The sequence below is a fragment of the Numenius arquata genome, chromosome 8 (genome assembly GCF_964106895.1).
Source record: "Numenius arquata chromosome 8, bNumArq3.hap1.1, whole genome shotgun sequence".
Lineage (NCBI taxonomy): Eukaryota > Metazoa > Chordata > Aves > Charadriiformes > Scolopacidae > Numenius > Numenius arquata.
The window spans coordinates 40,954,208-40,970,435 of record NC_133583.1 but is presented as its reverse complement, the minus strand read 5'-3'; the positions used below and the strand labels follow the sequence as shown (position 1 = coordinate 40,970,435).

The following is a 16,228-nucleotide window of genomic DNA, read 5'->3' as shown; positions in this document are numbered from 1 at the left end:
CCCGAGGCGGCCACCGCGGGGGCTGATGGGAGGGAAATGGCGGCGCCGGAGCCGGGGAGATGTGGGTATTTCGTGGCGAGGAAGAAGCGCTTCTGCAAGATGATCCCGGCTCCTGGGAAGCGCTTTTGCGGAGAGCATGGGCAGCAGGAGGTACCGAGCCTGGCTGGGCGGGGCAGCAGGCCCTGGGGAGGATGGGCTCCTGGGGCCGGCGAGCCCCGACGGCACCCGGGGTCAGGGGTGGCTTGTCCGCCTGAGCTGGCCCCGCAGCACGGGCAGGAGAGGCAGCGCCGGCGCCTTCCCCTGGATGTGCTGAGGCCATCAGTTCAGCCCAGTAGGAACGCTGCCATCGAGTTACGGGCTTGCTCTCTTAGGATCCGTTTAAGTATTAGAATCTTGTTTTAATTCCTCCGTTCTCGTTAACCCACCTACCTCTGAGTAGATGTTTTATGAAACTCAGATGTCCCTTACAGCTTTTCTAAAACAGGTACACTGAATGAATGCTGAAGGGCTGTCTAAAACTTTTGTTTTATAACTAGGAGGAAAATGACAGGAAAAGAATTCCATGCCCTCTTGATCCGAAACAGTAAGTATATGTACATGCTTCGCTTAGCCTTTGTTGTCGGAGTGCACACGATAAGGGCTGTTACTTACTTTTCTTTCTGTTTGGATTTTAGCACTGTATATGAAGACCAACTACAAAAACATTTAAAAAAATGTAATTCACGAGAGAAGCCAAAGCCAGTGAGTGCAGTGTAAATTCAGCACTACTTCCTTGCAGATTTAAGACCCTAAACATCACAGCTGGGCAGAGAATTTACCTATCGTGTTGACGGCAGCTGTGAGCTGGAGGACAGGAGTCCTGGCGAGCACTCCTAAGGACAGCCTGGAAGCTGAATAAGTACTTGCTGAAATGGAATTCACATTCCAGTCTCCCCATCTTCCACGTCCCCTCTCCTGTAGTTCAGCTTTTCAGCTCTCTTAGTTACAAATGAAAATGCTGAATTAATTTTTCTCAAGAATGTTCGCCGAGAACAGTCTCTCTCAATTTAGTCTCTCTCATTTTAGAGGCTTGGTGAGAGACTGTCCTCGGAAAGCAAAGCGAGCAGGGAGGCTGTAGGCGCTTCCTTCCTGGCCAGCTGCCTGCTTTGCCCTGGTTTGCTGTGAGTTACGGACAGCAAGGCTGGTGGCTGCAGCCAGCGCTGAGGGAAGGAATAGAATGGATGTTTCAAAAAAACAGAAGGTGGCTTCTTTATTGTCTGCCTTTCTGCCTTATCAATACTGCACCTTTAGTGTTACCTGGGAAACCTTAAAATGGTCTCTGGAATCAGTCTAGTAAGTATGAGAGCTTGACTCTTATGAACATGTTCAATCTTGTCAAAATGTGTTGGAACAGTCATTTCTGCTGGGGATTCAGGATGTAGGAAAAAATCTTCTTGGAATATTTTTGTTTGCAGTGGATTCCTATTGCTACATACCTTAGTGATAAAAACACTGCAGAATTTAGCTTTTTCCTTCCTGGTAATTAACAGAATCGTATTTCCTTTCTTCTGATTTTTAAAGGTCTACTTTGTTCAAGATATTAATGCAGGTTTACAAGATGCAGCAGAAATACCAGAAAAACAAGTGAGTACATTTATTTGTTCTAAAACTCAGTACCTACATAACATGTTGCAATTTATCACATCACTAAAGAACTAGCAAAAATAAAAGGTCTTTTATTTATGGGTGGTGCTTTTTCTTTTCTGTTTCCTTTAAAAGGTACCTATCTCTTCTCTATCCAAAGAAGAGCTGCAAAGCTTAATTATCAAGTTGAAAAAAGCAAGTAATGGTGAGCTTATGTAATAATGAAAATAAGGTGTTTTAAACTGAATTCATTAAAAATTTCATGGTTATTTTTGTTGCTAGATAGCTGTGAAAATGTGAGATATTCGGCACTAGTCACATCTGAAGTAATTATCATTAAGATATAGGCAATCATCCAGTAGCTAAATTTTACTCAGAAGAATAAACTAGATTGAGAGAATGATAGAACGCAGATCTTTTGTTCATAATTTCCGTTCCTTTTGTGTTTTTTGTTTCCCACTCAAATATCACTACAGATAACAATACGGCTCTGTTATAAATATATGATGATACATTTATGCTCCCAACAGACTATTTTGTTAGTGCTACAAATTGAGCTCATGTCTGAATATTGTAACCTGTGTGTTACAAAATGAGAAACTCTTGGAAACTGGAAACCTATACCGAAAAGCTTTGCGTTTGTGTGCAGGCCTGGAACTTCGCCTTGAGGAACAAATCCTGTCCCACCAGGCTTTACAGGAAGCCTTAAATGACCCAAAGAATGGGGAATCTGCTTTCAAACACTTGAAACAACAGGTATGGTCACTGCTTTATTAATAGCAATAGATGTTTTTAAACGTGGAATTATGCTGCTGTAAGTTCAATGACTGTGTGTGCATAATGCTAGTCACTTCATGTAGAGGAAATCTGATATGCTCTATAACTCTGTGCTCTTCAAATAATAACATATATAGCCTTTGAATGGCTGCTTTGTTAAGTGTTAGTATGAATTTTATTGGGATACTGAAATAAATTACAAATTGGGTGGTGTTCTTCTGACTTTTTACTTATATTTTCTTATTTTATATTAACTCATAGTAAATCTGAGCTACAAAAGGTAAAATGTTGTATTTGCTAGGAAGTAAGAGGAATTTTTTTACTTTTTCTGTAAGAGCTGATCCTAGATTTCCTGGTTGTGTAACAGATAAGTACAAGCCTGAGCTTACCTTCTGCCTTTTTAATGTATATTGAACAGAATATGAGGTGGATTGCATACCAAAACAAAATAGAAAGTTTCGTGAAGAAAAAATTAAAAGTGAGAAATGTCCGTTTCCTGCACTTTCTTCCCACGTGCTACATTCCTATGTATTACAAAATGCCTAAATCCAGCATACAAAGAGAGGGCTCTGCAGGCACTGATCCTTTGCAGAAAATACAGTATAGTACCCATATTTGGGATAGCTACTTCAAGAATCAGCAGAGAAGAATACTATGAAGTGTACCTGATCCCCAAAATCTATCCCAAAAACTTCTGGGTGAAGTTCTGTGAGCAGTGGAAGAGGGGCAGGGCGATGCTGACTAGCCAGAATTTATAATCCCTCTCGTCTGTACACACAAGATCTTTTCTCTGATCCCTCATGGAAGGGAAGACTTGAAAAAGTCTTATGCAGCTTGGTGAAGCAGTAGTTTTTCTATTAGGTGTTACAGTACACAATGTGTATATTTGCTTGGTTCGTAAATAAGCTTTTGATGTTTGTAGGCTTCTATTTTAGGTAATATGGAAAAATTACATTTACTTGGTCCAGGAAGATGTTTTGTTGAGTTTGGAGCTGGGCGAGGAAAGCTGTCTCACTGGGTTGATGTTGCCTTACAGAATGTTGAAAATGTTCATTTTTTGCTTGTGGAAAGGGCAACTACAAGATTCAAGGTAAGAGAGGATATTGACACATTATCAGAGTATAATTATTAAACTGTTGTCACTGAAACTGTTAGTATTTGCTTTTTATCTTCAAAAATAACATAAAGTCTTTAAATTTTAAAAGTTTTGGAAGCGTGATTGCCTGCATTCCATACTTTACCCAGAGCAAATTTATTAGAAAAAAATCCTGGTGTAGAATGTTGAAAATGTGCAGATGTTGGCTTGACAGGAAAAAAGTCTAACATTAATACCTGAAGAAAAATTATAATTATTAATGATCTACTTAATGATCTTGTTCTGTTTACACAGGTGGATGGAAAACATAAAGGCAGAGATTCTATATTTGAAAGGCTTCAAGTTGATATTCAACATTTATTTTTAAGTAAGTTCCTTCTTGGCTTGCGTAATTCTGAAATAAAGGCTTAATTCTAGATTTTGAATGCTGGAGTTCAAGTCAGTTTGTATGTAGCATGCTTAAATGTGCTTTGTTTTGAAGATTATTCTCAGTGGTTGCTTGGACACGTTAATGCTGTGTGTATATACATATACATACACATATATACACTAAATGGAGAATTAAATTTTTCTGCTTTTTATACAGTTACAGGACATCAATTATAGGTAAGAAACTTTTGAAGGTTTTTTAGAATCTGCAAGGTAAACACCTTTGCATTGTTTGTTTTAGATGCACAGAATAAAGTAAGTCCTGCATATCATTGATATCAATCATATCAATACTATAGAATTTGTGGGAACACCTGTCATCAGCATTATGTCATATTTACATTTCATAGGCAGTATAGAAAGGCTGAAATGGTTAAATATGCTTCTCAGCCACAGCATCTGATTCTCTTCATTTGTTTTAGAAAAAGAAATTTTCCTTTTAATAGCTTATAACTGTATGTACAGACCACTGTATTTTCAGTAGTGGTAAACATGTATTTCATTTTTTAAGTGTTCTAAAATTATATTATCCAGAAAAAATATTGCCCCAACTATAATAATAGAGGTTCTGGGGTTGTTGGGGATTGTGTGTGTTTATTTTCTTTTCTTTTTTTTTTTTTTTTTTTTCTTTTCCCTCCAGAGAAGGTGCCTATTTTGGAGAAGAAAAAACTGCCAGTGGTAGGAATTGGGAAGCATTTGTGTGGTGCTGCGACAGGTATGAATTATTTATGTGTTTACTGCAGAAAGTTAGGATACTAAATCTTACTATCTGAATGGAATGATCTTCCAAACTGTCCTTTTAAGCTTTTCTTGCCCTCTAAGCCTTTGTTGGTGAAGGTGTAGCAATTACATTCTAAATATCTATTGACTTCAGTGGAAGTGAGAAGAATGTGTTTCTGTCCTGATAGTTTTAAACTAATACACTTTTTCTAATGTTATATGTCTACTAAGTAGGGAAAGGCATCTCAAATGTGACACCTATATAGTTACTGTTACAACGATTACACAGTTAAACATTTAAGAAGTACATTTATATATTAAATAAATTGTACCCTAGATATCAAACTTTTAGAGCAAATACTCACACGTTTTTTAGGGAGGAAATTCTCTACAACATGCCAGCTTGTTAACCAAAGTATTTCAGATTCACTTGTGTAGAACAAATATTCAAGAGGATAAGCCCTTAGTAGCTCCAGAGGTTTCATAATATTAATTTAGAATTTAGGGTTTTCATGTTTTCAAAGCACACTTGTAATATGTAGTTATCCTTAAAATTGGTTTTTGACTTTGTTTGTGATGTATACTTTTATTCATCTTTGTGGGAAGTACGTTCTCAACCATGATACAACCTGTATAAATAGTGGCATGATGTTCATCACTAATTTTTGAGGGGGCTATATCTGTTTTTTCCCAGATCTTGCTTTGAGATGCTTGGTTGAAAGTTATACAACTTGCTATGAGGGAGAAAATGAAGAGCCTGCAACAAAACGCTCTAGGACTGATAAGACAGAGGTGGCTTCTAACAATTCTGCTGATAATGAAAGCAACAAAGACAACTGGAAGCCTGTAGCTGGAATTGTTATTGCACTGTGTTGCCATCACAAGTGTGACTGGACACACTATGTAGGCAGAGAATTCTTTAAATCAGTTGGTCTTGGACCATTAGAATTTCATTATTTTCAGAGAATGAGTAGCTGGGCTACTTGTGGCATGCGAGAAACCACAACCAAAGTCTTTACAAGTGAAGAAAGTGAAGATCAAACTAATGACACAGAAGAACATGAGCAAACATTCAGCAAGACAGATAGCGGTTCTGATACTTTACAAGGGTATGTAACTTTTTTTTTCTAGCAAATGGACTCCTGCAGAAAAGCAAGATTATGTATACTGGTATATTAAATTGTTTCAGGTCCTCAAAATGACTAATTTTACAGAAACGTTTCAATTACTAAATTTATAGAAATATTCTACTTTAAAAATACAGTTTTCATGGACATTTCAAAATATTTAAACAGTCATGCTTGCCTGAACTGAAATGAACATACAGCGATTTCAACAGTTTTTCTAAGCTTAACTGCTAACATTAACAAAACTATTCTTCTGACACATGTTCATTCTTTTCCTCCTTTTTATGAAACTAGGATACTTACTGTTGAAGAACGAAAGGAGATAGGTTGCCTCTGTAAACTGCTGATTGATCATGGACGGATTGAATATTTACAACAACGCGGATACAAGGCTGCACTACAGTATTATACAGAGTCCGCTGTGTCCTTGGAGAATGTCCTATTGACAGCTGTCCCAAGTCCGTCTTTGATACCAGAGCCAACTATGTGACAGGAGATAGATTTGGAATTGGTAGGAAAAAAAAAACCTATAAAAAACTTATCTGGACTTTTTTGAAAAGCTAATTCAATGCTTACAAAAAAACTGGTTTAGTCTGGACCAGGAAAAGGTCCTGTATTTCCCAGTTTCACTGGGAATTACAAATATGCAAAACAGTTCTCATGAGCAGAAAAATAAAATACCTAAGAATATTTGAAAAACCTGTTGTACGCCTCTTTACTAGGAGGAAGTATACTTCATATTTTCTTCCATTCACAGTTAAGTTCTTTATTCATTAGCGTTTGTGATAGAAGGATCAGAAGTACAACTTTCCAGATTTCCTGAAAGACAATGGGTTAAAATAAATTAACATGCTTCATTTTAACTTAGAAGTTCAGGAAAACTTTCTGTAAATTTAAGTAGGCCTAGGTACTTTCATCAGCCTGTGCTGCTGGGGGAATCTGTTAAGGAAGAAAACTTAATTTGTAAATTCTCATCTTGATGTATTTTTGCTAATTTGATTATTCAACCATGAAATATGGATAAGAAAAAAGCTGGCTTAGCGTTCTAAAGCCAAGAGCATTTCAGTCATTTGCTTTTTAAGCCTTTGCCATATATAGAATGAAGATCAGAGAGAACATTTTCTATCTGCAATGAAGTTCTGTCTGCAAGTAACAGCTGCCACCTCCACATCTGTTCAGAAGCGCTTATTTTGGTCTCTTACTGCAACCTTTAAGCTGTTACTTTTGAGCCTAGTAACAGCATTTTTTTGGGTCGCAGTGATTTAGAAATGGGAGGAAATTCTGTCAGGGAAAGCAAGTTCTGAGAAACATCTGTTTATCAGGTGTTGGTACTTCATTGCTAAAAAATGCTGTATGTTGGGAATGTAGGCATCTCTCTCTTACATCCTTATTTGGTAGTCTCTATCTGGACAACATCCAAAAATAGGAGAAGCTGAGCTTTGTGAGACAAACAGTGGTGGAAGACGCACACTATGTAAACTCTTGATTAAATTGCAAATACAAGAGACAGTCTAACTCAGGCATATTAATTTCAACGTTCCATGGTTCTGGTATGTTCCTACTAGAACATGTGCCGTTCATGTGAAGACCTACTTTGCCAACTCCTGATAAAAGCACCCCTGGCCTCAGTAAAAATCTGTTTACAGATTTTTGGAAAATGCTATTTATTAAGAAGATCATTCACGTTTCATTTGTATAGTATCCTAGCTTTCTTTTTTCCAGGTTTATCCTTCCCTTCCTCATTGTATTCCAGAGAGATGAGAATAATAAAAAAGCCATACCTGTTCTCTTAAGTGACTCCTGGATATACATGTGCATGAATTCAATGCCAAACATTTCCTGTTGCTCCTCCTCTTCTGTATTCTCACATGGAGGGAGCGTTACCTCTAACTCCAGTGGGTTGTCTCTGAAGTTGACAAATCTGACAGTTCACCAGAAAAGGTTACTCTTGCAATAGGTTTTGTCCAGAGAGAACAACTCTTTTGAAACTCAATTAAGATTCCTCAAACAGTATTTTGAGCAAAACAAGCCTTTTCTTATACTAAACTCACCACTATATTGGTAGCATTAAGTAAACGAACCTAAGAAGACAACTTATACCAACAGTAGCTGACTGTGGTGGGAGAAAACATTGCAGTCCTCATTGTTTTGTCTTCAGGTTCTCAACCAATTGTCAGCCTTACTGAGCTTCCACAAACAGATGAGTGGATGAGAACAAGAGTGCAAATGCTCCCACCTTTGCAAGGCAAGAGCCAGCCCTGACTCCCTCTGTTCTTGGTCTAGCCCTGGGCCTATGCTTGTGTATATATATATATATATATATATATGTTTATAGAGATGATGCTGCTTCCAAAACATCTGAAAACAGGAACTGTTTTACAGGGTTAAACGTGATTTATTTAGACCAGCATTCTTTCTCTAAAATAGCCAGCATCCAGTAATTCAAATGAAAATGCAAACAACAGGAAAGTTTCTGTCACAATATACAAAATAATAATTCCTATTCTACCAATTAAAAATTTACATTCATTCTTTTTCATTTTTCAACTCAATTACAGGAGAGTTTCATCCATATCCTTATACCAGATTTAATTCTGAATGCTTGATTTCCCAGTTCCAAAGTTCTACTTTTTGTCATTGTAAGCTCTTGGCTTTAGAGAGTGATATAAAATGTCAGTTAGAACTGGGCATTTGGACCTTTCAGAAATGAGAAAATATATTACGGTCTTCATTTGGGACTGTAACTGTCATAGCTTACTTATTTAAATGAGTTGTGCTACACAAAGCTTTCTTGGCCAGATCCTCCACTGTTGTGCATCTGTGTAATTATGCCAATTTATATATTATTGTGCCCATCTGTACAACCTTTGACATACCTTTTCCTTAGTGTGACTTCATGATATACCACTTAAGGGAGGCTTTAAAACTTCTGGTATTTTTATTTACATTCCGGTTGCTTTTTCTTACCTCAGATTTGTCATGTCCTTCATACAGGCTGGAATATCCTTAAGTTTGTTGTTGCTAAGAACAAGAGTACTAAGATTTTTCATATTACCAATGGTTTCTGGTAAAGAGTTTATCTCATTCCTTTGGAGCCATAAAGTGTGGAGATTTTCCATTCTGTAAAATAGGTATTTGTGCAATCAATCATGATTTTAGAAAATTAATCTTATCCATCATTAATATAAAGTAATTGATTCTTTTTTACAGCCCCATAAAGAACTCTCATAAAGAATACAGCAATTCTCAAAAGAAACCTCATATGCAAGATAATCACCTAACCTCTGGTCGAAAATGTCTTTGGCAAGAAATATTTAACTGGGTAGTTGATACTGAATTTATTGTTTATTGAATGGATTATTCCAGCTCATCCAAAATATCACATTAGGGCTGATAAATCTTAAGTTTGCAGTGAGGTTAACATTAAAATAATCTTTTGAAGTAGGATTTAATAATTAGAATTTCAGTGGAATGGAACTGAGAGTAAGATGTGAGTTTTGAGCTTTATTTACCTGTCAATTGCATCAGGAAGCTCCTGGAGTTTATTTCCCCCCATGTCTAACCATTCTAGGTTTGGCATGTTGAGAAGAGCTGAAGGGATGGTAGTAAACTGATTCATGCACAAATCTATGTGTGATAGCTTCTTTAAATCACTGAGCTGTAACGAAAGGGCGATTTAGTGCAAGTTTCTATAGTTCCATTACAGCAGTGCTGTAATAATGTTGACTGAAAAAAAAATAATTAAAAATATTATAACACGTTTTGGAGTTAGTAAAGATGGAATAGTTTCTGAGTTACGTTAGCTGATATTACCTAACAATTACCATGCTTGTCTGGAAGGTAGGTAGGTTTGAAACTGAAGAAGAGGAATTTTAAAGATACCACTGTCCTTAGTATTTCACACTCCATGTAATATGCCATTCTTCATTAGTCAAGTATTTTGATTTTTGTGGGTCAGATGGCATGGAATGTATTTTGGACTCTATTTTAGACTGAACCTAAACATCTTGCATGTTGTGAAGTCTACTATTATGGCAAGACATTCTAACAATTAGACAGCAACATTCAGTATTGCAATGCCTAAGGCCTTTGTAAAAGCACCTGATGGCATGATTCACCAACGTTCAAGTGATGCAGAGATGTTTCATTGCAAATCTGGTCCAGCTGTTCTAAACACTGAATGCCTCTCATGTACATATAACCAAAGCTTCACAGTGTTCACATCACCGCAGTCTCAATAGGATACAACTATGTATTTGCTGTAAGCTGTTAATTTAAAAGCTATTGCTCTACAGTACACTGTGTAAACTGTATCCGCATAGATTTTGTAAATTCTGGATTCTAATTAATAGTGTATATTTTCATTTGAAGATTTGTTGTTACGTATTACTGTTTGGACTCACTCAATTTTGCAAGGCACCGATTGCTGTCAACTCTGGCAAGCCCTTTTCACAGCTAGCAGCTCTGGTACAGATGCTTACAGTTGCGTCCTGGCACATGGCATGAATTTCTATTCTCAACCATAAAAGGTAACTTCTCTGTGCTAAGGCATCAGATCCTCAGTGGGGTAAATCAGAGAAGACCTAAACAAATTATCATCAATTGTATCGCTGTCCTATATGCACTACCACGTCATTTCTCTGGACAAAGATTGGGTCCTTCAACTACACAGGTATACACCTGTCCGTCCTCATGCGGCCTCAGTTTGACTGATCATATCAATATTGTTCACATATGTCTTTCTGTGGAGTAGCTGTGAAATCAGAGTATCAAAGCAAATCTGAAAACATGGAGTGCAACATTTAATGATAATTGTTTTTTGATAAATTCAAAATATGCATTAAACAAAACTAAACAAAACCCACAAAACCTGAGGAGGAAGATCACTGATACTCCTGTTGACAGCCAGTTCCAGTCTTTCCAGACTGACGCAGTTACTTATTTCCTTAGGAACAGATTTTATTCTATTGTAACTGAGAAGCAGCTCTTGGAGGCTAGTCAGCTGGCCTGCAGAGAGCATAAATGAGAAATTATAAATGTTCATTTTGTTTGAAATACAGTATCACTTGTTTTGTGTTATTCTGTTATACAAGTGCTCTGTGTTCTCGCTTAAAAAAAAAAAAAGATTCAATGAAATTCAAATAGTAGGACTTAGGACTCTAGTACAAAACTGCACTCTAGTTGAGTGGAGTGCTACAGAAAAGCCTCAGAAAACATTTATGAACATAGGCTATTCATGCTGTAGACGGAGAACATAGAATCATAGAATTGCCTAGGTTGGAAGGGACCTCAATATCGCTTTTCTAGCTGCATTCTGATGTCTAGTATCTGCTGTGCTTACAAGCTTTTTTCTCATGGTGAGCTTTCATAAAGATATGTCTCATCCATCCAGCCATTTTTTTAATTTATAAGGAATCCATGGTTTTAAGATCTCTATCTCACTGTCAGATTTAAATCATCTGTTTTCTAACTACCCAATAGGATTGACAGACAGGCAAAAATTGCATGTTTATGTAAGATTAATTTTCTTAGAAAAGCAGCTTAAAATAAAAGAAAGCACAGCTCACCAATTTCTTTAGGTACACTTTCAATTGAGTTCCGGGATAGATCCAGAACAACAAGATTGTGAAATCTTCCAATGAACTGAGGAATTTTCTGCAAACTAGTTCTATGAAGCTGCCATTCCTGGAGATGGGCTAGTTTCAATAAGCATGAAGGCAGTGTCTAAGACAAGAAATACGAACCAGAAGAAATTCAGCTTAGTATACAACAAGAATACAGGCTTAGGTAGAAATTTTATTTGAAACAGTAACAGTCTTGTGATTAAAAAAAAAAAAAAAAAGGAAAAAAGAAATCTCTCCTTCTCGAGCTATACTGTAGCACCCCCAATATGAACACCATCGATGCAGGTCATTCTGACCACAGATTTAACCTGCCCACTTTTTGCTCCCAGGATTTAGATACCTGCACTACTGTCATTGCTTGAAAAGCCTTGGGCTTGCTTTTCTTTGTTTCTTTTTTTTTTTTTTTTTTTTTTTTTAAACAAAGCCAGTATAACTGAAGATGAAACTGCTCTAAATAGCTTTTTGCACTTTAATGGTGATCTAAATAGTATTTCCTATTCTGTTAAGAAAAACAGTGAGCAGCTGAGAGCAGAAGAGCTGAGGGATATTAAAAACTACAATGTCTGTATGCTGCGAGTTCTGAACAAGGAGCACTGGCCTATGGACCACCTGAGTATTGCTGGGTGTGGCTCAACAGGGTCTCATTCTCATCACTTGGTAGGAGCTGGCATCTGCATTTCTGCATGAAGACTGTTAGCTTCCACTCTGTCATTGATTCGACAGCCGCTTCCCCGTGGGAATTAGAAACAAAAATAATAGTATTGTGGGAACTGGCTCATTTTCACTCTTAGAAAGTAAACAACAGTAAGAAACATTTTCATGCACCTCAACACAGAGGGTTTTCACCTTGACACATTTCAACAGTTCTGGTATGCTAATCTTAAATGAGAATTTACCTAATTAAACTCATCATTTGCAATGTAAATAATTTCTAATGCAGAAGAGCCTTTTGGGCTATATTTTTGAGGAGTAATGCTTAATACTCAGTACTAAAAAACAGCAGGTTGCTTTTACACTCACAACAGTGTGTCTCAATTCATTGTTAGCAAAGCACACAGTGAGCACTTCATAGATTAAAAATAGTAAAGCTGTGAGTGTAAAGTTGTAAATAGTAGTTTTCTAACGCATCAGTCATCCAACCCAAACAACATTCATTCCTATCAACACTACCTTCCATTCTTCTTCCTCTATCCTCAAAATAGCTCTTCCATCTTCGTGAATAACTTTTTCTTTGAGCTTTGCTAAAGCAGCTCTCTCCTCCCAGACAAGTAGTAGCCTGCAAGGGAAAGATCAATGGTGCAACAATGAACAGGCAATAATTACTATCCGTTCTATTTACTAGAACAAAGAGACAGTAGCCTTTTTGGATGTCAAACAACATTTATTATCTCTGGATGCTCAATACACTGTCAATTTGAGGGAAGACAGGAAAATAAAGTAATGTTTGGCTGAAATAATTTACACAAATTCTGTTTTACAGTTCTTCGAATTTACAGTCAGAAGGCACAACTTCATTCACTTTCATCACGTTGCAGCAGGGCAACCGAATATAAAGTCATGTGGAATTAAGATCCAAAGCCAGTAATTTTGAAGCAGTCTCCTAAGAAGTAAGCCTTCAGTTCCACCAAATATAAGTGCAATCAAACAAGGTCAATCATATAGGGATTCTTTTAGCTTGATTTCCAAAGGTACTTCAACAAGAATTAAGAAAATTGGGCTAATTCTCTTTCTTTCCGCTTGTATTTTCGATTAGTAACTTTTGAATTTGTTATTCCATTTCAAACACATCTGACAGATTAGGAAGAGTTCCAAAAATAGAATGCTACATTTCTTCACATTTCATGAAATTGCTGGCCAGATTGGCCAGACAAAAGGCCAAGTGACCCAGTTAAATGCTCCACTGAGAAGAAAGCATAACAAACTAAATCTCCACTGGTTAGAATAAGAGAGAATTTTAATATCTGAATTTAGGGGATTGAGTATATAAACTAGTATTTTTAATACAGAACAGAATTCTTGGTTTGACCTAACCATATTGCTAGATCCTAACATGTGGGAATTCTGCTGGAGTAACGACTAAAGAATTAAGACTCCAGATAAGTCTGAAAAGACCAGTTATAGTCTTTTGAAACGTAACATATGGTCCAGCTTTTCACATACCTAGAGATCTACAATTTACCTACCTTCCTGCAGATCTCTGTCTGAATTCCTTCTCTTTCTGTAATTCTTCATTTATCTTGTGTATTCTCACTTCCCAAAGCGTCTTCACAGCAGTGAACGTTCCAACGCAAACTGCAGTTTCAGACATGATCCCTGCATGTTCAGATTCAGTCACAGGAATCTGTCTGTGAATTCCAGGCTCAATGCATCACTGCACGTATCAGCTACCAGATGCGGACAGTGACATGAAAACTGAAATACTGCAATACCCACTTGATTATATTATTAAATTTATTTAATGTATAGAACTGACAGAATTTTACCAACTGCTTTCTCTTTATAAAAATAGATAACTGCAACTAGTTAAATTTTCTTATAAGTAGAAATGGTATTCCTACAATCTCTCTGCATTCTTAGTCAGTGAACAACTGCTTCTCTCAGTTCCTTCCAATGGTAGGCTCAGTACTGACCATAATTATTAAATGCAGATATGAGCATTCATTCCCTTCCCAGGAAGAAATTAAGCTGTTACCTGCAATGTAAGGCAGTTACATCCTGATAGCTGCATCCTGGCAGCTACCTGGTATAAATACTTGTAACTAAAGGAGTTTTGTGCTTTAGAAAAACTGAATTGTTGCTGGAAATAAATTAGTATACTTTATTTGCATTCATTTTCTTCATAGTTTAACTCATTATAATATATTTTATAATTAGCAATGCATTACCTTTAAGAAAAGGCTTTTTAAATTCTTCAAATCTCTCTCTGAATCTTCTTGTAGCCCTATCGAGCGTCAGCATCCACATTAAAAAAAAACAACAGAAAATCAGCCTAAAAACTTAGTCATCTGTCTTATTGAGATAATTAATATATATTTTCCTGAAGAGCAGCAAAATAAGATACTCAGTCATCCTAACCACTGCATCCCCCTAAAAAGCACTTATTGCTGTTACAGTAGTCATTTGGGGAAGGACTTTTTTGGAAGTAAACTGAAGCCAAGATATTGATATTCAGAGAAGCCTGGAGGGCTAAACTTCATGCCAAGAGCAGTGTACTCTGAACAGTGATGATCTGAGTCCTCCCTTTCAAACTTTTTACTAATACTTGCAGGGACAAATAAGAAAAATGTCTTACACATCCAGTCAAATTTAAAAAGTGAGGACAACTTTCTTCCAGACAAGCAGGTAGATTAAAATAAAAGTGGAATTTCAGGTCTTTTCGTACATGTATTTCCCTACAATAATTACTGAAAGTCTGTCCTTTAAAGCAATCTTTTTTTATCATATTTATTCCATTATACTTTTATGTGTCATGGACAAGCCACAGTTGCTTAGTGAAAATTTTTGTATTCAAACTGTCAATCATTCTGTTTTATGTTTACCATGTCTTTTGCTAACATGTTTATTTGTAAAACCTGATTATACTGTACTCAATTAAAAATCTATAGGCAAATAATAAGAAACGCAAATTGTCAGGATTGCTTCCTGTAATAATGACAGCATATAAATCAAATTATAATGCTTGAATAAAGAAGAATCTGGTCGAATACATTGTTATTAAAGATTCTTAACTGTTCTCTGTTTGTTAAGGAAAAATGGATTGAATTTTTTCCTGTAAAGAGAGGATTGTATCCTCTTTCCCTCCCCCCCATAAAAGCGATCCCATTCCTCATCCCAATATGCAACAGTAATGACTAAGACATTGTATGAGGTTTTTGCTCTGATTAGTGGTTACAACTCAAATTGCCTTATTTTTCAGGATTAAACTTCTACTGAGTATAAGCGATTTACCCGATTTATCATTTCTTGCTGTTTTGGGACATTTTTTGAACTATAAGACTTCTTAGGTAAAAAACTAGAAATCATTTTATATAAATTGTGCAGAAAAGAGACATTTGTTAATACTTATACTACTAAAAGCAGTATCAGACTATACAGTCGAAACAATATTTAGTAAAGCTTACACTAGGCAACTCTCTTTTGCTGCAGAAAGCATATTCAATAAATACTGCTTTAGAATCATTAAATATGAAAGAGGGCCTAAGTATATGACTTTGTTTTCTAGGAGATTTAATTATATAATAAAAGGACTACCATCAAAAACTTCTTGCTCTTAGATCTTATTATTTGTCACAAAAATAAAAAACATAATAAGCATGCCATCACAGCCAACAATTCAGAAAAGAATTCCCAAGCGTGGCTGTGGAACAACTGCGAATTTACTCCCAAGTAATCAGATCTCCCAACTGCTTCCCATCCAAGCATTTGAAAGAGTTTAACAACAACTTACCTCAACTATTTGGTGTTTTCAAGGATTTTCTGTGACCCATTGCTTTCTGGGCAAGAGCAGAGAAAAATTACAAATCCTGTCTGTACTACCAAAACCATTTAGAACTCTCACTCAGGCACCAGTGCAATGTCAGACTAGTTCTAATTTTATCCTATGCTGAGAATAGAAGGTATCACATGAGGCACTTCTGCAAAACCCCCAAGCATTTACCAACTCTTAATGTCTCCCCAGTTTGCTGAACGTGACTGGACTCCCATAAACTCCTGGACTCACATTAACAAAAGTTGCAATTGTGAACAAAAAGAACACAGAAGTACTTGTTACAGTCCACAATAAAAAACAAGCTAGTTTTGAATTCAAAATGACAATTACTTGCTTTACTCTA

At 36.5% G+C, this 16,228-nt stretch overlaps 2 protein-coding genes across 7 annotated transcripts; one reads left to right on the top strand and one right to left on the bottom strand.

Moving 5' to 3' along the window:
- The first annotated feature begins 23 nt into the window (after positions 1–23).
- On the top strand, positions 24–6,466 carry TRMT13 (tRNA methyltransferase 13 homolog). 5 transcript variants are annotated; one of them, XM_074151925.1, is made up of 11 exons: positions 24–150; positions 537–583; positions 675–741; positions 1,561–1,623; positions 1,759–1,828; positions 2,273–2,379; positions 3,323–3,490; positions 3,791–3,863; positions 4,566–4,640; positions 5,340–5,754; positions 6,067–6,466. In XM_074151925.1, the coding sequence occupies exons 1-11, from the start codon at positions 37–39 to the stop codon at positions 6,260–6,262; spliced, it is 1,395 nt and encodes a 464-aa protein (XP_074008026.1). In that variant the 5' UTR covers positions 24–36; the 3' UTR covers positions 6,263–6,466. The 5 variants fall into 5 exon arrangements, with proteins under 5 accessions (XP_074008026.1, XP_074008027.1, XP_074008028.1 ...); XM_074151926.1 differs by having other exon boundaries at positions 35–150; positions 1,759–1,823; positions 2,310–2,379; XM_074151927.1 differs by having other exon boundaries at positions 35–150; positions 3,437–3,490.
- Positions 4,558–16,007, bottom strand: LRRC39 (leucine rich repeat containing 39). Of its 2 annotated transcripts, none has more exons than XM_074151932.1 (10): positions 15,844–16,007; positions 14,282–14,337; positions 13,580–13,709; positions 12,567–12,672; positions 11,340–11,496; positions 10,643–10,779; positions 9,285–9,430; positions 8,740–8,892; positions 7,554–7,693; positions 4,558–6,591 (listed from the first exon to the last, which is right to left on the bottom strand). In XM_074151932.1, exons 3-10 carry the CDS (start codon positions 13,702–13,704, stop codon positions 6,539–6,541), a joined length of 1,017 nt encoding a protein of 338 aa, XP_074008033.1. In that variant the 5' UTR covers positions 13,705–13,709; positions 14,282–14,337; positions 15,844–16,007; the 3' UTR covers positions 4,558–6,538. The 2 variants fall into 2 exon arrangements, with proteins under 2 accessions (XP_074008033.1, XP_074008034.1); XM_074151933.1 differs by having other exon boundaries at positions 13,580–13,780; positions 15,844–15,985.
- Positions 16,008–16,228: the final 221 nt, after the last annotated feature.